Source organism: Babylonia areolata, chromosome 1, assembly GCF_041734735.1.
Source record: "Babylonia areolata isolate BAREFJ2019XMU chromosome 1, ASM4173473v1, whole genome shotgun sequence".
NCBI classification, from domain to species: domain Eukaryota; kingdom Metazoa; phylum Mollusca; class Gastropoda; order Neogastropoda; family Buccinidae; genus Babylonia; species Babylonia areolata.
The window spans coordinates 65,172,039-65,192,134 of NC_134876.1; the positions used below are offsets into that span (position 1 = coordinate 65,172,039).

Consider the following 20,096-nt stretch of genomic DNA (forward strand, 5'->3'; position numbering starts at 1 on the left):
TCGCTACACTACAGCGCCACCCATTTTTTTGTATTTTTTCCTGCGTGCGGTTTTATTTGCTTTTCCTATCGAAGTAGATTTTTCTACAGAATTTTGCCAGGAACAATCCTTTTGTTGCCGTGGGTTCTTTTACGTGTGCTAAATGCATGCTGCACACGGGACCTCGGTTTATCGTCTCATCCGAATGACTAGCGTCCAGACCACCACTCAAGATCTAGTGGAGGGGGAGAAAATATCGGCGGCTGAGCCGTGATTCAAACCTGCGCGCCCGTTTCCAAGGCGGACGCGTTACCTCTAGGCCATCACTCCACTCACGATACACCTAATCGATCGCTTTAACTCCATGAATGCCTGAACTGTTTTCTCGGATAGATGTGTGTGCCTGGGCAATTAATTATTGATTTTTCACCATGTGACTCAATAAACGTCGTTGCTACTACTCGGTTTCTGAGTCATCTGGAAGCGTTACACTCCCATCACCCCCTGCCCTTCCCTGCCTCCCTCCCCACCCCCCTTTTGTGTGTGTGTGTGTGTGTGTGTGTGTGTGTGTGTTGTTGTTGTTGTTGTTTTTTAAACAGAGAATGAACACATACAGAAATGATCATGTAATGTGTTAGCCAGCCATAGAGTTGTGACGTTTTTTACAAAAGCACATAATCATCACAACATGATTTGGAACTTTGACATTCTGGATAAGAATGGTACGACCGACAGCCACAGTGGTGAAAAACCATTGAGGATCAGGACAAACAATCTGCCTGTTGATCAGATGTGAATTCGGATTACCTTGCTCGAATGATAATCCATTTCTGTACAAGCAAAAACCAGAAACAAAAGGGAAAAAAGGAAGAAAAGGTACTGGATTCCCATGTTACGATCGATGTCCACCGAAACACAGTGCAATGTATTCATGTAAATGAAATATGGATCGTGGTGATGATTGTACTGTAGTTGATTTCTGTTGTTGTTGTTTTCATCTCGGTCTGTTATCTTTCTCTGTCTCTCAAATCTTTATATGCGCACACATGCACACACTTGTGTGTGTGTGTGTGTGTGTGTGAGCGCCCCCCACCCTTCCTTCCCATCCCCCGCCACTCCTATCCCTCCCCTACTTATCTGACTATGTTTGTACCATGTTTTACGTGTGTGTGTGTGTGTGTGAAAAGATACTAAAGATGCACTTATATCATGTATAAGATTTTCTTGTTGTTCTGCTCATCTGTATCAAGTGAAGTGAAAAGTGACCCAAAAATTATCAAAGTAATAACTGAAATACTCTTTCTTGTTGTTCTGCTCATCTGTATCAAGTGCAGTGAAAAGGGACCCAAAATTTATCAAAGTAATAACTGACCCAAAATTTATCAAAGTAATAACTGAAATACTCTTTCTTGTTGTTCTGCTCATCTGTATCAAGTGAAGTGAAAAGTGACCCAAAAATTATCAAAGTAATAACTGAAATACTCTTTAAACCAACTGTTCCCTGGGTGGTGGTTTCGTTTCAGGATCGGGCCTGTGGTGGGCCTCTTCCTGATATCTATAGGCACTGGCGGCATGAAGCCATGTGTGGTCTCCTTTGGAGGCGACCAATTACCGCGACGTCAGGTCAGGGTTTACGTCATACACGGTTCTTTCTGTTTGTCGGTCTGTCGGTCTGCCAGTCAGTCCGTTGTTTGTCTTTTGGTATTTTTGCTGCGTGCGGATGGTGTGTGTGTGTGTGTGTGTGTGTGTGACGTTTGCCCTTGGGTTATCTGCGTCAGATATCAGTATTTGTCCGTTTGCGCCACTAACTCTTTATCTTCCTCCTTGTACATGTATACATGTGTTGAGTATAACAACGTTTATATGTGTATATGTTTGTGTGTCTCTCAGAACAACGTCAGGTATTAAGTCAGCCAATGTGCTAATATCTCCACCATTGCAAAATAAAGATTCATTCAGAGGGGGGTGGTGGGAGGGTGTGCGGCGAGAGGGGGTGTGGGGGGCTACTGGCGTGTGTGAGGATCAAACCAATGCGTTCAGATTCTTTCGCTTCCTAGATAGACATGTTACCACGCTTTACCGGCCACGTGCGTGTGTGCGCTTGTGTGTGTGTGTGTGCTTGTGTGTGTGTGTGTGTGTGTGTGTGTGGTCCCCTCCACCTCCCCCTCTCCATTCACTTCCCCCTCCCCCTTCCTTTTTCCCAAGCTTGCTTGTATACTGATGATTTTTTTTTTTTTTTGTCACAGCCTTCATGTAGCCCAAGTAGTCAAATAAGGCAAAAGATATGGCAAATAAAAACAGGCTGGATAAGTGGCAAGCCTTGTGGGTTGGTTCTATTTTACATTGTTATTATTATCATTTTCATATACTAATGTATCATCTCTGTGTGCGTGTGTTGTGTGCTCCAGATCCGACGTCGAGCCAGTTTCTTCTCCACGTTTTATTTAATGATCAACCTCGGGAGTGTGTTGTCAATACTCATCACGCCACTTCTAAGATGTAAGTATTATTTTAAGTGTACATTGTAACATGGCCGCGCAAATACTGTTCTACAGAACACATGGCGCGAAGGCGATGGTAATAAGCCAAATCGCTGAACAAAGCAGAGTGAAGGACTGGGACAATTATTAGACGGGACGAAGTATTCGGAAAACACACACACACACACACACACACACACACACACACAAACCGAAAGATATGAAATTATAATGGTTCCAGATGAAGACAGTACCAAGAATATCAGCCACAGATGTTGTTAGTGTTACGAAGATGTGTGAACAAGACATGCAGATTTTGTGACGTAAACGTGGAAAGCGTTCATCTTAGTGTTCCTTTTATCAGAAATGTTGAGGACGGCTTGATTTTTACCGCCTAAAGCCATTCCCTTTGGATGAGGAAATGTTACTTTCTAGGAAATATCGGGAATATAAAATCAGGTTAAGTGAGAGATCTGACTTCATCTATTTGTGCATAAAGTTTTTATTTTATTTTTATTTATAGAAGCATGTGTAGATAGATAAGACTCTTAGTAGTGTAGTAAGATATTTCGTTGTAATTCCCTCTCTAAAAAAAAGGAATGGCTGCCTGTGAGTATCATGTGATAGGAGGGAATACCCTGTCTGTCTGTCTGTCTGTCTGTCTGCCTGTATGAACGTCTTGGCTCACGTGTGTAAAAAACAATAACAAAACACCTCGCTCTTTTTCCGAGTGGTTGCGTGAATGTAAGTATGTCTGTCTGTCTGTCTGTATGTATGTATGTATGTCTGTATGTATACATATGTATGTGTATTTGATAAAGTTTGATAAAGGAATGTATACTATATATATTGTCTTTGTGTATTTGGCATTTCTGGTGTATACTAACAGAGTTCTGTCTTTATATATGCATTATTGTCATCATTGTGAGGTAAAGAGCCGTTTGAGGAAGGTGAAAAAAAAAGGAGAAAAGATTTGCATTTATCAGTTTTTAAGATTAAACAAATAATTACCGAACTTGTGCAGTGAGTTTTATGGAAAAGAATCAGAATGGCAGCAAGATGGAAAATACTTTACGGGTTGAGTTGAAAGGACCGCTTTGTGCCTATATGGTGACGCTGGATGAGAATGCGTGTCGTGATGTCTAACGTGTCAGACTGGCGTAGATCACGGTCAACTTGATACGTAGCAGTCCACACGCTTTGACTCCACCTTGAAAGTAAAACTGAAACTGAAACACGGTCATCTGATTTGAAAAGCTGTTCAATGACTATACCTCATTGAATTTTTTGTTTGTTTGTTGTTGTTGTTGTTTTGTTTGTTTACAAAGTATTGTAATGTATTGTATTGTATTGCATGTTGTCACAACCAATTTCTCTGTGTGAAATTTGGGCTGCTCTCCCGAGAGAGAGTGTGTTCACAAGGGGACAGGGTTCATCGTCTCATGACTTGCGTACTATTATTATTATTAGTAGTAGTAGTAGTATCATTATCATTATGATTTTGCATCTTTCCTGACCTTACTCTCGGAAGTGTGTAAAGTACATGTGAGTTCGACCTGACAGTTTTGTTGGGTCTGTTTTGGATCAGGATTCATCCTTATGAAAGTATGTTTTGGGCTCATTTGATTCTGTTTTAAAGCGCAACAAATGTCACGTCTACTCTTGTCCAATGTCTTTGTCTACCTGTTTGTCTATCTTTCAGCGGACGTGCACTGTGTGGATGACACTTGCTATCCTTTGGCGTTTGGTATGCCAGGTTTCATCATGATTGCGGCTGCCTGTGAGCATCATGTGATAGGAGGGAATACCCTGTCTGTCTGTCTGTCTGTCTGTCTGTATGAACGTCTTGGCTCACGTGTGTAAAAAACAATAACAAAACACCTCGCTCTTTTTTCCGAGTGGCTGCGTGAATGTAAGTATGCCTATCTGTCTGTCTGTCTGTCTGTCTGTCTGTATGTATGTATGTATGTATACATATGTATGTGTATTTGATAAAGTTTGATAAAGTGATTTTCACTGGAAAAGCTTTGACGACACTAATTTTTCACTTTGAAATACCCCCTCCTTATCCAAAATCGAAACAAAAACAAACAAAAACAAAGGAACAAACAAACAAAACTTTTTTTTTTCCACATATACCATACCAATAATAATAATAATAATAAAAATAATGCCCTTTGTGGAGAGACACAAACATAGTTGGAAGAAGCAGGAAATGATTCCACATTCATTTTTGACTCACTTGTGTAAACAAAGTGAGTCTATGTTTTAACCCTGTGCTCGGTTGTGTGTGTGTGTGTGTGTGTGTGTGTGTCCGTGGTAAACTTTAACATTGACATTTTCTCTGCAAATACCTTGTCAGATGACACCAAATTAGGCATAAAAATGGGAAACATTCAGTTCTTTCCAGTCATCTTGTTTAAAACAATATTGCACCTCTGGGATGGGCACAAAAAAAAGAAGAAAAAAAAAGCCAAATTATATGCAAACTGCATTTACTGTTATATTTATATTTTTTGTATTCTCTAAACTTGGCACTTTGATCTGATATTCTGACACAACAACAAGAGCAGCCATTATTATCATTTTTTGTTCAAACAGGAACTTCTTTTGCTAAGCATGGAAGTTTTATTTATTTTGCAAACGTTTTGGTGCAGATAGTAAAAAAGGGAAATTAATCTGTAATTAATGCTAGGGGACTTAATTTGCTTTAAACTGATCTTTCTCATCTTAAACATTACATTTTGAAATTATACTCAATACATAAAAAGCTTGTGTGTTTTACTCTCAGTGTACAGGGCTTTCACTATGTTCATTCGCCCAAATAGTCTTTTTCGGAAAACACTAAAATCAATACGACGAGTGGACTTTACAGATCTATTGGCTGAGCCCTTAAGGTCATGGGCAAAAATCAGTTGCGTACACATATTTATACACATTCAAAGCGCGTGCTCATATTCTTCGCGAACGCGAACGACGCCATTTTGTTTCAAGGTGTTGACCTGCCCGTTCAATCTTATATTCAATGGACAATACACGATAATATGTGATGGAAAGTTGGAGAAGGAGACCGTTAAATATTTATTCAGAGAAAGATTTGTGAACGCCTCATCACTTACTGGATTATGCCCCAAACTGCCATAAAAATATCCACAGAATCAGTCGGAATTCACAGTTAAAAATTGTAAACCATGCGAGTTAATACCCTTGAATTGATCACGATGAAACGAAAAAATTTCCTGTCTTGACTTTTCTCAAAATGAAGCCCTTTTCACTTCTTACGACGTTTAGAAGTACTTGTACTTGGCTCTACATGTTATTAGTTTAATAAAATACTAAATTTTCATATCAACTTTAAAACTATAAAACTAGAATGAACATAAAAGAGAAATTGAATCGACCGTGTCGTACTACATTCCCGGCGGGTGTAACTAAACATGTACATCTATCTAGATCTAGAGAAAATGGCTAAATGTTGCAGTGTGATTGCGGCGATAGCTACGTCTCCTTTACCGCGGACTTAAAAAGAATTTTTAATTGCCCTTAAAGATGTTTTGAATGCCCGGGATACACCAGAATAATATGATTTAAACAGCGTTCTCACTGCGAATACCGCAATTGATTTATCGCCCTTTAAAAAAGTATGTTCAAATATTAAATTTTAGAACGTCAGTTAAGGAGCCACAAAAGTGTAATGGGCAAGACAGTTTCTTCTCACCCGAACACGCGGGGTTCGAATCTGGTTAGGACTTTTTTTTTCTTTACTTTTTTTTCCTTTTTTTTTTTTTAACCCGAAGCTTTATAATAACAAATACAGAACACATTTTAACGATTAGATTTTTTTTTCAAAACGTATCACAAGTGTCTTGAAGGCCTTGCCTCTCTTGTACTAATTGTTTTCACAAATCTTTTGCACTTTACGCATTGATTAATAGCGGTTTTTTCTACTTTTTTTTTCCATTGGAGAGAAGTGCCAGATCGTCCACAAAGTCAAGGTCGTCTAGCTGTGTGCAAAGTGTTCACAGCGGAACGCCCCTTTGCTTCTGGGCTGTGGAGGTCTTCATAATCTAGTATCTTACTGGTAGAAACAAGAGGGGTGAGAGCAAGCATCCTTGTATCACACCCTGTCTTTACTTGGAAGGTTTTAGGGGAGGCGACAGAGAGCACCCTTGTCTCACTCCCTGTCTTTAGTTGGAAGGTTTTTAGGAGAGGCGACAGCGAGTAACCTTGTCTCGCTCCCTGTCTTTAGTTGGAAGGTTTTTAGGAGAGGCGACAGCGAGTAACCTTGCCTCACTCCCTGTCTTTAGTTGGAAGGTTTTTAGGAGAGGCGACAGTGAGTAACCTTGCCTCACTCCCTGTCTTTACTTGGAAGGTTTTTAGCGAGTAACCTTGCCTCACTCCCTGTCTTTACTTGGAAGGTTTTTAGGAGAGGCGACAGTGAGTAACCTTGCCTCACTCCCTGTCTTTACTTGGAAGGTTTTTAGGAGAGGCGACAGTGAGTAACCTTGTCTCACTCCCTGTCGTTACTTGGAAGGTTTCTGCAAGAGCTGTCGGCCATGGACCGGCCTGCAGGTCATCCCTTCAGCTTCCAGAGGGTCTGTCTGCCCCACACTGTCGAATGCCTTCTCGTAGTCAATGAAGTTGACATAGAGGGCCGAGTTCCATTCCCGCAACTGATCCAAGATAATGCGGAGCTACCTACAGTGTTAGGATTTTTTAAAATTAATTTTTTTTTATTAACAATGATCATAAAGACTTTTCCGAAAAGTAGATGGTTCTCAACTGTGTGGTCCCATGTTCCGATTATTAATCTTAGCATGGAATAGACATGCGCGCAAAGTTATATGAAAAGGTGATTTTCAAACATATCTTTTAGTTTCACAATACAAACAAACAAACACACAAACAAACCCATCCTCAATGGATCGCATGAACACAAGCAGCAGTTTTTCGGACATTTAAACAGTTCTGTTGGTGTCACAAAAAACAACAACAGCGATATTTCAAATCGGACTTCGATATTTGGGACGAACTTTGTTTTGTGAAAATGTGAAATGGCTGTTTCTTCACGACTTTGGAGCTCACTTCGTTTGTTGGATTATGGGGATTTTACCCCATTTTCTTTTATCCCATTTTGCACTTGAGCTACGAAATCTTTAAATGTTTTTTTTTTTTCTGCCATGCATATTGTTTTATTCACAGTATATGTTGTATCATCACATATATCTTGTTTTCTCGTGTGTGTGTGTGTGTGTGTGTGTGTGTGTGTACTTTAATGTTTACTCGTGCATGTTGTCTCTGCTCACAGGTGTGTTCTTTGCCGGTCGCAGCAGTTATCAATTCACATCAGAGACACCGAGTTATTTCACGAAGGCGTTGGCGTGTATGTGTGTAAGTAACAATAAAAAGTCTTTGTGCTTATATGCTATATCAATTTATTGTTTTGTCAGTTTTAGTGACAAGTCTTTGAAAGTTCAGAAGAGATAGGGAGATTGGAGATCGTGTGGCTGTGGGTCCGGAGGTGACTGGTTAGGCCAATCCGGGCCCTGAAGGATGGCCCACATGTGGGACACAAGTGAGTGGGTGCTGTCGTGGCAGTGAATGTTGCTTGGGCCTTGCGCACAGCACACTTTCGTTGCGCCTCGGTGATGCGCCAGGCTTCAGCTGCACGGACTCCTGTGGTGATCTTGCTGCGCCAAGCTGGACGGTCCAGAACAAGTGTCTCCCACGTGTTGATGTTGACGCCCAGGTCTTTGAAGGAAAGTAGACCGCATTCTACGCATAATTCAAGGAGAGGCGCTGACTCAGTGTTGCTCCGCGACTAAGCGATTATTATCGTCATCTGAGGAAGTCATATGTGTAGTATCCGTTGAATCAGAGCAACAGGCACCCCCTGAACACCGCCGGAGCGAGCGACGTAATAGCAGTGCAAGGTCACCTCTGCTCTGTGACCTAACGGCGACGTTACATTGTCAGCCTTCTGCGGGGTGCTCAGATCGTGAGTGACAGAAGGAGCCTGGGTATGGTTGTTAATGGGGAGGAGGTCATACTACTAGAATGGCTCAGAATGTAGGACATGACAAGGAAAACAAAGCGGCCCCACCACACCTTCAGTCTTTTTTCTTTTTTTTAAAATCGCATCCATGCCATTTCAAATAACAACTGTTTAATCTAATCAAAACGTTTGGAGTCCAGTCACACGTTTGGAGTCCAGTTGTGACGTTTGCTTTTTAAAGCTAAACGTAGACCACATTTTTAGATCAAGTCCGAGGTTGGACAAGGCTCTCTCTCTTTGTTTCTTACACACGCACACACACACACACACACACACACACACACACACACACACACACAACGTCACCATGTAAAAAGTATGTTTGTTCGTCAGTCAATAAAATATCTTGTTCCTGCGCAGTAGACCCTGCGCCAAGCAACAAGGGAAAACTCGTGTTACGTAATCAGCTACAGTTAGTTCATTACTTAGCTAGCTGGTTGTTAACGAAACTTTTGACAGTTTCATTTTTTCCTGCGGAGGCGTCACTGCGTTCGGACATATCCATATACGCGACACCACATCTGCTAGGCATGTGCCTGACAGCAGCATAACCCAACGCGCTAGCCAGAGCTTGAAAGCAAGCATGTGTATTTTTGTTCCTATCAGAGTTAATTATCAGAGTTATAACAACTGACACAATCAAACTTGGCTGTACATCCATCCCTCTTTCCACGTCAGTCAGGAACCTCGGTGTTGTCCTTGACAATACACTGTCCATGCAAAAATTTATCAGTCAGACATGTCAGTCCTGCTACTGTCAACTGCGGCGCATCAGTGCCGTCCGGAAATATCTGTCCACTGACGCAACATCTAGACTTGTCGTTTCTCTCATTCTCTCTCGCCTTGACTACTGTAACTCTCTATTGTCTGGTCTGCCTGCTTCATCCATTCAGTCCCTTCAGCTGCCCGACTCGTCCTCAGAGAGAAAAGATCTGAGCACATCACTCCTCTTTTGCAACATCTCCACTGGCTCCCTGTCTCACACAGAATAAAGTACAAGATCAGCACTCTATGTTATAGATGCATTCACAAAACTGTCCCTTACTATCTCTGCGGCTGCCTTCACCTCTACACTCCATCTCGCTCACTACGATCGGCTTCGGATCCACTCTGTTTACGCATACCCATATTCAAACACTCGACTGTTGGCCGCCGTTCTTTCTCTGTTTCTGGACCTTGCGATTGGAATGAACTTCCTCTTTCGCTTCGTCAAGTCTCCACACTCAGCTCTTTCAAGTCTGGCCTTAAAACCCACCTCTTCCCAAAATAGCCTCTTTCAAGTCTGGCCTTAAAACCCACCTCTTCCCAAAATAGCCTCCCTTGCCTGCCCTTCCTTGTCTTTAGTTTCTACAGTTTTAGAGTTATGCATGCGTGTGAATGACTGGTGCGAAAGCGCTTTGATTTGTCTCTGCACAAGATCCAGCGCTATATATATACCATTATTATTATTATTAGAGTGGCTTTCTTGCACACATTTTGCCAGAGGCAGAAAAAATCGTGTTGCCATGGGTTCTTTTTCAGTGCGCCAAGTGCGTACTGCACACGGGACGGGACCTCGGTTTAGCGTCTAATCCGATGGACTAGACAATCAGTTTGGATTTGCCAGTAGAACTTGGGAGTAAAGACGAGAGCAGAAATCGAACCCAGACCCTCAAAGGGTCAACATTGTATTGGGCAGATAAGCGTCTTGACCATTCTGCCACCCTTCACCTAACTACTACTACAACTAAATTAAAATATAATGTTTAATGCATGCTTTCTGTACCTGCATTTTTTTTTCATCATTGTTATTTCATTTTATTTTTTAAGAATTTTTGATAACTTGGAGAATGGTTTCTTATTCTGAAAACATACCTCTTTTATGCCATCCAAGAATGTGATATCTTTACTACACATGATACCACTGAAGAATTCATATTAACAAAATGATGTTTTATCATAGTGTCTTTTATTCAGAAATAGCGCCTCTTAGTTTTTTCTTTAAGATACATGTTATAATTTCTTTTACCGGAAATAGCGCTTCTTAGTTTTCTTTTAAATACATGTTATCGTTTCTCTTACTGTGTTATAAAGCAAGTTGTTAAGCTTTTATCACTTTCATATTTTAATTCAGTCTTTCACTTTCAAGTTAAAATTTTGCTATGTTCGAATATTTCGATTGTACAGACTGAAATATTTAAAAAGACTCTGCCGGGGACTTAAATGAATATACCGACACAATGTGTGATTATAATTCATTCTGTAAAAGTGTGTGCATTCCATCAAAAAATATCAAAATATTTTCAAACGACAAAATTTGGTGTAACGGGGCTGTTAGGCAAAAACTACAGGAAAAAGAGAGAGCTTTTCGCGAAACTGATGATAGAATAGTCCACAATAAGGCAAAAAGAAGTGTTGAAAAATGCATTAATAAGGCAAAGTTTTTATATCGGGAAAAAAAGGAAGAAAACCTGTCTGCAAACAGCTCTGGGAATGTATGGACCGGACTGCAGAACATCACTGATTATAAAATGACCCACCAGACAGTCGACAGCACTGACAGAACTCTTCCAGACAAACTCAACACATTCTACTCCAGATTCGACAAACCATTGTCTACTTCTGACGTGGCTGCACCCAAAATCACCCCCACACCCCCTTTCTTAGTCCAAGAGAATGAAGTCAGACACCACTTCAGTCGTCTGAAAATGAGAAAAGCCGCTGGCCCTGACAACATCTCACCAGGCCTTTTGAGGAAGTGTGCAGTCCAACGATCTAGTGTCTTCATTGACATATTTAACATGTCCCTTCCGTCTTGTGTGGTGCCACACTGCTTCAAGAAATCAACAATCATTTCTGTTCCAAAAAAAGCACAACCTAGTTGTCTTAATGATTATCGTCCCGTAGTCTTAACATCAGTCGTCATGAAAACATTTGAACGCTTGATTCTACAATTCCTAAAAACCTGCATTCCTCCATCTTTTGATCCCTTTGAGCTAACAGATCAGTTGAAGATGCCATTAGCATAGGTCTCTACCACGTCCTCAGATATCTCGAAAATCCTAACAGCTATGCCAGGATCCTTTTCATTGACTACAGCACAATAGTGCCATCAAAACTATATTTTAAATTGAAAGACCTCTCGCTGCCTGAATCAATTTGTGTATGGATCCTAAATTTTCTAAGATGCAGACCACAAGTTGTTAAAGTTAGTGACCTCACTTCCTCCACATGCATTCTCGACATAGGCACCCCACAGGGATGTGTTCTATCCCCACTGTTGTACTCACTATTCACACATGACTGTGCAACTCAAAATGAATATGACACCATGGTCAAGTTTGCCGACGATACTGCTCTGGAATGGCTGATTACAAACAGTGATGAGTCAAAATATAGGGAAGAAGTACTGGAACTTGTCAGCTGGTGTGATCAAAACAACTTAGAACTCAACGTATCAAAAACCAAAGAATTAATTCTAGATTTCAGGAAGACCAGATCTGACCCTTTACCACTTGTCATTAAAGACAAGCAAGTAGGGATCATCAGCGACTTTAAATTTCTCGGACTGATCATTTCCAACGATTTGAAATGGGAGAAGAATAAGGAAAAAATTGTTAAGAAAGCACAACAGCGCCTGTACTTTCTTCGGCGCCTCAAAAAGTTCGGAATTAAAAAAGAAATCATGGTTGATTTCTACCGAGCAGTCATTAAAAGTGTGCTAACATTCGCTATTACTATTTGGTACGTAAACATTTCCAAGGCAGAAGTTGCAGCCCTTAACATAATCTTAAAAACCGCTACCAAGATTACCGGGGCTGGTCAACCTTCTCTAGAAGACATATATCATAAGCGGCTACTCAAAAAAGCAAAATCAATCAGCCAGGACGAATCACATCCAGCTTTTGGGATTTTCGAGATACTCCCCTCTGGTCGACGGTACAGAAGTATACGGACGAAAACCAATCGCTTCACCAATAGCTTTTTCCCCAAAGCAGTCAATGCCCTGTCCCTCGAACAAATCCAGTATGATAGATAGAATTGTGCAACCAACAACCATCTTCCTGAAGATCTAGTCATCAGCCCCATTCACATGTAATATGCAGCTTCTGTTCAAACGTGTGTGTGCAGTGCGTGCATGCGTGAGTATGCACAAGTTTTTATATTGACATGCACTTGTAAGTATCATAATTTCTACTGTATCTGTGTTTGTGTATGATTTTCGATTTATGTTCATATCTTGTTACGTACTATCCCCCCCCTCCCCTAAACCCCCTGTGGCTGTGTGAGTGACGAGTGTTTGAATGCACATGTATTTCCACACAGATTAATGAAGATGTATTGTATTGTGTTGTATGGTATGGTATGGTATTGTCAGTGACAGTTGTTGACTAGGTTGTTGATACCGCTATCGCATTGCCTCTGTTGACAGACTGGTGCTGAGCCCGCTATGGATGACAAGAAAGGCTCCAAGGATCCTGAAAAGGGGAAGAAAAAGGGGAAGAGTAGAGGAAAGAAACCTGCCAAAGGCAAGCCAAAGAGCAAGGGTTCCAAGAAAGAGGGCGAGGAGAAGAAAGGCTCGAAGACAGACAAGAAGGAGGCGAAGGGAGATTCGGGGAAGGACAAGGACAGCAAAGGCAAGGATTCTGGCGCCGGGAAAGAAGACAAGAAAGACAAACAGAAGAAGGGAAAAGACAAGAACAAAAGCGCCAACGCCGAGAAGAAGTCGAAGGGGAAATCGGGGAAAGGAAAAAAGGGCAAAGGCAGACCGAAAAAAGGGAAACCGAAGAAAGGCACTTCGGTACATTTTGAATTTTTTGTCGCATATGTGGTGTGGTGTGGTGTGTGTGTGGTGTGGTGTGGTGTGGTGTGGTGTGTGTGTGGTCTGGTGTGGTGTGTGTGTGGTGTGGTGTGGTGTGGTGTGTGTGTGGTCTGGTGTGGTGTGTGTGTGGTGTGGTGTGGTGTGTGTGTGGTGTGGTGTGGTGTGTGGTGTGGTGTGGTGTGTGTGTGGTGTGGTCTGGTGTGGTGTGTGTGTGGTCTGGTGTGGTGTGTGTGTGGTCTGGTGTGGTGTGTGTGTGTGTGTGTGTGTGTGTGTGTGTGTGAAAATGTGAAAAGAATTTCTGTTTGGTGTCAGAAACTGCACCATGTCCAATTGATTGCGCGCGTGTGAATGAGTGAGTGAGTGTGTGTGTGTGTGTGTGTAGAGTAAACTTTGACAAATTCATTTTCTCTGTTGACACTAAAAAATCAGTTCTTTTTACATATTCCATCATTATGACCGTGCACAAAAACCCGTGTCGGAGCAATAAACGTGTCTCCAGTCATATTATTCTCGATTTTTAAATCTCTTTTTCACAAAAGTTTAAAACTGTTACCTTGCAAATTGACATGTTAATTGCAGAAATTATTTTCTGATTGTCTGCTACAATAATAACCCATTCTAATTTTTATGAACGTTACACTGAAGCATACATCTGCCAAGAGCAACAAAATATGTCATATAGTGGGTCTTCAATCTGAATTTGATAGGGGGGGGGGGGAATCTCTTTTTTTTTTTTTTTTTTTTTTTTTTTTTTTTTTTTTTTTTTTTTTAGACATTTCACTAATCCTAAATACAATTTTTTTTTTTAGACATTTCACTAATCCTAAATACAATTTTTTTTTTAGACATTTCACTAATCCTAAATATAACTTTAAGAAAGTGTCTTCAGGCGTAGAAAGAATGTTGTGTGTTACACTCAGTATGAAGGCATTGACTATTTGCAGCGTTGGGTTACGCTGCTGGTCAGGCATCTGCTTGGCAGATGTGGTGTAGCGTATATGGATTTGTCCGAACGCAGTGACGCCTCCTTGAGCTACTGAGACTGAAACTTACATTAACTGGGAATCATTCTATCAGTCCTTGGTGGCCGTTAGCCTTTATTTCTTTTCTTGTGTGTGTGTGTGTGTGTGTGTGTGTGTGTGTGTGCATTCCTTTTGCGCATTTGGTGTATGATTGGTTGCTTCCTTGCCATTTAAGTCATTTTCATTCTGACAACGCGAGAGAACGTAAACGTCAAGCCAACTCATGACAATCAAATAACAGGACACATCAATATGATAACAACAGTTGTCACCATGACACACCAGCCAGTAAGCGTTAGTTTAAAAAACAACAAAAAAAAACAACCAATATATAGATAGATAGATACCTGTCTGTGCCTGCAAAGCAGTTCATGTACACACATTCTTCCCTTTGATTTGTAATACTTTTCATCAAGTATTCTACCCCCGAAAACGGAGTATGGCGGGTTGAAAACGGTCATACACGTAAAAGCCCACTCGTGTACATACAAGTGAACGTGGATGTTGCAGCCCACGAACGAAGAAGAGGAAGAAAAAGTATTCTGGTTGTTCGCTTTTCGGTTTTATGTCGTTGTGAATTGCTTCCGGTAAAAGGGGGGTGGGGACGTTCAGATGGCACAGGCCAGGGAACACACGTTTCTACCCTTGCTTTCCATATATATTTGTTTTGTATTTTTTGTACATGATCATTTTGAAAACAAACAAAAAACAAACAAACAAGAAGAAAAAAAGTAGAAAGGTTATTTAAAGAAGTAAATGCACTTTGAATTCATGCGTCACTCATCTTATTTTATCAAGCTGTCAGATGGTTAAATGTTTTTGGTGTCCCATATTCAGATCTATTTGTTGTGTGCATGTTTATCTCTGTAGTACAGTCTCAAAGACAATAGAATAATAACTCCTTCATGCAACACATTTCAATTTTCCTTTTGCACCAATCTTCGATGTAACATACAACAACAACAACAACGATGATAAAGTTTCACTTCAATGAGAACGAAAAGAATCAAAATATTTAATGTTACACATTTCAGTTTTCGTTTGCAACATTATTTCTTTGTATATACCGACAACAACAACAGCAACAACAGTTTGAGTTAAACGAATAAGAAAAGAATTTCTGTTTTGGTGTCATACGGGCTATACTGCACCATGTTCACCTGATTGCAAACTGGGCCTATCTGTTTGTATTGGTCTGTGGTGGTCAAATTTAGCGGCTAATAATTATTGTGACTTTGTCTGGATCTTTGTGCTGGTGTGCAACAGAAAAACAAGGCCCAGAGTTTCGTGAAGGATGTGGATCAAGTGAAGAAAATCCTCTGGCTCTTCTTGCCCCTCCCCATCTTCTGGGCTCTCTTCAATCAACAGGTTCTATCCTCTTCTTCTTCTTCTGCATGTCTGTCTGTCTGTCTGTCTGTCTCTGTCTCTCTCTCTCTCTCTCTCTATATATATATATATATATACCTCTCTCTCTCTCTCTCTCTCTCTCTCTGTCTCTCTCTCTGCGTGCATGCATGTGTGTGTCTGTATCTCTGTCTCTGTCTGTCTCTCTCACTCTGTCTCTCTCTTTCTCTTTCGAAAATCATTGTACTCGTGGTGTTTAGATTCTCATAGTAACACATGTAAATTGTATCGTGGTTCTATGGCTTTCAGTAATTAAATCATATAATTCTTTTTTTTTTCTGTCTCTGTCTCTCTCTTCCGCTCTCTCTCTCTCTCTCTCTCTCTCTCTCTATCTCTATGTCTGTCTGTCTCTCTTTCACACACACACACATACACACAAACACACACACAAACAAAGAGAGAGAGGGAGGGAGAGAGAGAGAGAGAGGATACAACACAACATAAACCGGCACGTAATTGCATCAACCTTTAAATCCGGGAACTGTTTGTAATTGTTTTCCAAAAAAAAAAAAAAAAAGCTTCACACACAAAAAAATTCGCAAAACTTCCAATGATGCTGAAAGATATTCAAAAGTACACTTCTGTTGATGGAAAATGAATGGAGAATATAATTATCATATACCCAATGTTGATAGGATGAGATAACTCACAATCCTGGGAAGATAACCCCTGTTAAAAAAAAATACACAGAATATATTTTGAAAAGAAATAAATGATATCTCTGTATTTTGAGGGAAAGAAATGCTACAGAAATGATTGCAGATGTAACGGCCATAGCTACTACGTGCAGTTGTTGTTCTCCACTACTAGGCACCACATGTTGTTCCATACACAAACGCTCGCACACACTCTCTCTCATTTCCATACCCACACATCCCCTCCCCCACCTACCCCGCCCCCCCACACACCCCAAAAAAAACAAAAACAAAAACAAACAACCCAAATATTTTACAATGATGTTCGTCCTTCAAATTCGAAGATGACCATGGCTTCAAATATCAGGTGGAAGATCGGTGGCTGATGAGTCCAATCCGGGCCCTGAAGGCTACTTTACAATGTTACAACACACACACACACACACACACACACACACACACTTTGACTGAGTGCCGATGTACTTGATAGTGAGCAATCCTGATCAGGATTTCCATGATCACATCGGTTGAGCAGCGCGCGACATAACTTTCCTTTTCTATCACCGTTTTTTCATCGTCGTTAATGTTGCCGTCATGTGGCAAATCAAAACGAAATTCTAGCCACCTCTTCATCAATGCACACACACACACACACACCCTGGCAGTTATTGACACGCTTAACAATTGTTTCGCATTACACACACAGACACCCACATATACACAGACACGCACACACACACACACACACACACACACACACGAAATCGAGCCAGACATATTAGATAAAAAAAAAAAAAAAGCAAACAAAGAAACAACAACAACAAACAAAAAAAAAAACAACAAACAAACAATATTCCTTCAAGCACCATATTCACTCGAGTCGTGATATGCAAACCAAGTTTCCATAATCAGGTGACCAGCCCAAGTGATTTTGTCATGACCCCATGTATATGTACACACACACACACACACATATATATATATATATATAGATATATGTGTGTGTATATATATACATACATATATATATATATATATATATACAGGGTGCTGCCCAGGTAGCAAAACTCTTGTATGGCTAGCTGAAGGAAGGCCACTGCGAACTTAGAAGACCTGCAAGCGGTTTGAAGACAAACCTCGAAGCCTGTGACATAGACATCGCTTCCTGGGAAACTGATGCCCTTGACCGCTCTCGCTGGAGGATGCTGTGCTCTAGTGGCATAAAACGTTTGAAAACAAGAGAACGCTGGCCATTAAGGAGAAGCGTGAGCGAAGGAAGCAGGGCTGAACTTCTGGAGACGTTTTCCCTGGCAACACCTGTGGGAAGTGCTGCGCATCTAGAATCGGCCTCTTCTCTCATATGAGGACACATACCGACAGATAAACCTGCCTGCCTACTCATCCGTCGGTCCGACGGGAGACACCAACATATATACATACATGTGTGTGTGTGTGTGTGTGTGTACTGCTATGTGAAATATGCTTTTTTTAATTCATTCCAGGGCTCAAGATGGACCTTACAAGCATCGGCGCTCGATGGGACATTCGTATGTTGTATTATAAATGCATGGTGGAAGACTGCGTGTGGAGTGGTAGCTTTGTGGTAATAGTGATAATGCGCCCCGGCTCGGGAGCCAATCCCAGGAGTTATGAAAATATGCGTTCAAGATATTATGTATGATTGACATTAATAGAAATTCAATCGGTTTTGTCCTAATAATGATAAGAGACAGACTGAGAGAGAGAAGCATGTTCGCAAGAAAGGGCCACGGGACTTGCATCCATTTCGCATAATTACACTTTGGTTTTTTCCTAGCGTGACAGAGGTCAGATCTTGCAGCCAAAGTGTAACGAATTTGGTACAACTGTTGTTAGTGGTGAGGTCAAACATCCGACCCAAAGATACGAGGGTAAAGGTGAAGGTCATAGATTGCATTTAATGGAAAATGGGCATAGGTTTTGCATCCGTCCAGCCCTATTCGCAAATTGATACTGTGAATGACATGGCTCACACTGACGTCAAAAAGATCAGTGTCACTAACATGGTGTCAAAGTTGCCTCATTTGTTCATACTGCTTGCTAGCGGTTGTTGTTGTTGTTGTTTTATTTCTAATTTCATTTTATTTTTTTAATGGCTTGATTTGAGTTTTCAGGTTTTAACTCGAATTCAGTTGACTGATCCACTGTCTGTTGACTGGCAGGCATTTATTGGTCGCGTGAAACCAGACCAGATGCAAGTGTTGAACCCACTGTTCATCATCCTGTTTATTCCCATCTTTGAGAGAGTGATATATCCCTGCATGAACTCCTGTGGCATTGGCAACAGGTTAGTTATATGTGAATGGATGAATCGATATGTGTGGGAGGTGCGGGGGAGGGGGAGGTGTGTGTGTGGGGGGGGGGGGGGGGTGTAGTGTGGTATGTAGGATAGGGTGTGTGTGTGTGTGTTTTCCTGTGTTTGTCTCTCTCTCTCTCTCTGTATATATATATATATATATATGTGTGTGTGTGTGTGTGTGTGTGCATATATATGTAAGTTGTGTGTGTTTGTGTGTTAGTGTATATGCGAGTGTGTGTTTGTGTCCATGTATACGCGCGTGTATGTGTGTGTGTGAATTTTGAGTGAGTGTGTACGTGTATGTAAACGGTGTGTATATGTGTACAAGTGAGTGTGTGTGTTTATGTGAGAGTGTTTGTATGTGTGTATATGAGTACATGTACGTGTGTGCATGTGAATGTTGTATGTGTGTGTGTATGACGGAGTGTGTGTGTGTGTGTGCGCGCGCGTGCGTGCGTGCGTGCGTGTGTGCGTGCGTGCGTTTTAGCGCTGTCAGTTTTGAACCAGGTTCCATTCATCAATGATTTTCAGAGCATTGAATCGCATTGTGGTGGGTATGGTGTTTTGTGGACTGGCGTTCGTCGTGGCTGCCGTTCTGCAATCTCAGATAGATGTATGTGTACTCTTGCTGTTTGTATTTCCCTTTCCTTCTGTTGAATGTATTTTTATGTTTCAGCGATGAAAGGGAGTCTTATTTTGATTTCATGATGGTAATGTGTGTGTGTGTGTGCGCGCGCGTGTGTGTGTGTGTGTGAAGGGTATGTGTGTGTGTGTGTGTGTGTGTGTGTGTGTGTGTGTGTGTGATAGACAGAGACAGGGTGAGCGACAGAGAGTAATTAGTCAATGATAAACGTAACAGGAATTTAATTCACAGTTTGGAAATACGTAGATGTAATGATCAGTTGCCTTGAATGGTATTGTTGTTCGCTATGAAACATGATATTTACGGCTTTCATCATCCAGATCAGAATATTTGTCATTTATCGTCCGTCATTTAAAAATAGGATGTGTCTCGTTTCAGATTAAATTACCATGTATAAGTAGAATCCTATGATTCTTACAAATATAATTATGGGCAAAACAATCACAAAACATTTCTTTGTCACACCAGGATTCTTGATATGTGTCGGTTGTGAGATTGAATTAGATTATATACGTATGCTAATATAATTCATGCAAAGACACAGGTGGGTAATACATTCACAAAACTTTTCCTTTTATGCCAGAATTCTTAATATGTATCATGTATCACATTAGCTTAACCTATATACGTGTGCTAATACAATAAATTGCCTATATATGAGTACGCTTATCTTGTTCGTTGTCTCCTTCGTCTTCTTCTTCTTCTTTGTCTTCTTCTTCTTCTTCTTCTTCTTCTTCTT

The 20,096-nt window shown here is 40.9% G+C and overlaps 1 protein-coding gene across 1 annotated transcript in view; it reads left to right on the forward strand.

Annotated features, from left to right (window-relative positions):
• LOC143286260 (solute carrier family 15 member 1-like) overlaps positions 1-20,096 on the forward strand; it is a 31,779-nt gene that overhangs the window by 2,695 nt on the left and 8,988 nt on the right. Inside the window, exons 5-11 of the mRNA XM_076593846.1 lie at positions 1,503-1,602; positions 2,388-2,478; positions 4,162-4,239; positions 6,994-7,054; positions 8,436-8,457; positions 12,926-13,144; positions 15,604-15,705. Coding sequence (XP_076449961.1) covers positions 1,503-1,602; positions 2,388-2,478; positions 4,162-4,239; positions 6,994-7,054; positions 8,436-8,457; positions 12,926-13,144; positions 15,604-15,705 — 673 coding nt within the window. The remainder of the gene's footprint in view (positions 1-1,502; positions 1,603-2,387; positions 2,479-4,161; positions 4,240-6,993; positions 7,055-8,435; positions 8,458-12,925; positions 13,145-15,603; positions 15,706-20,096) is intronic.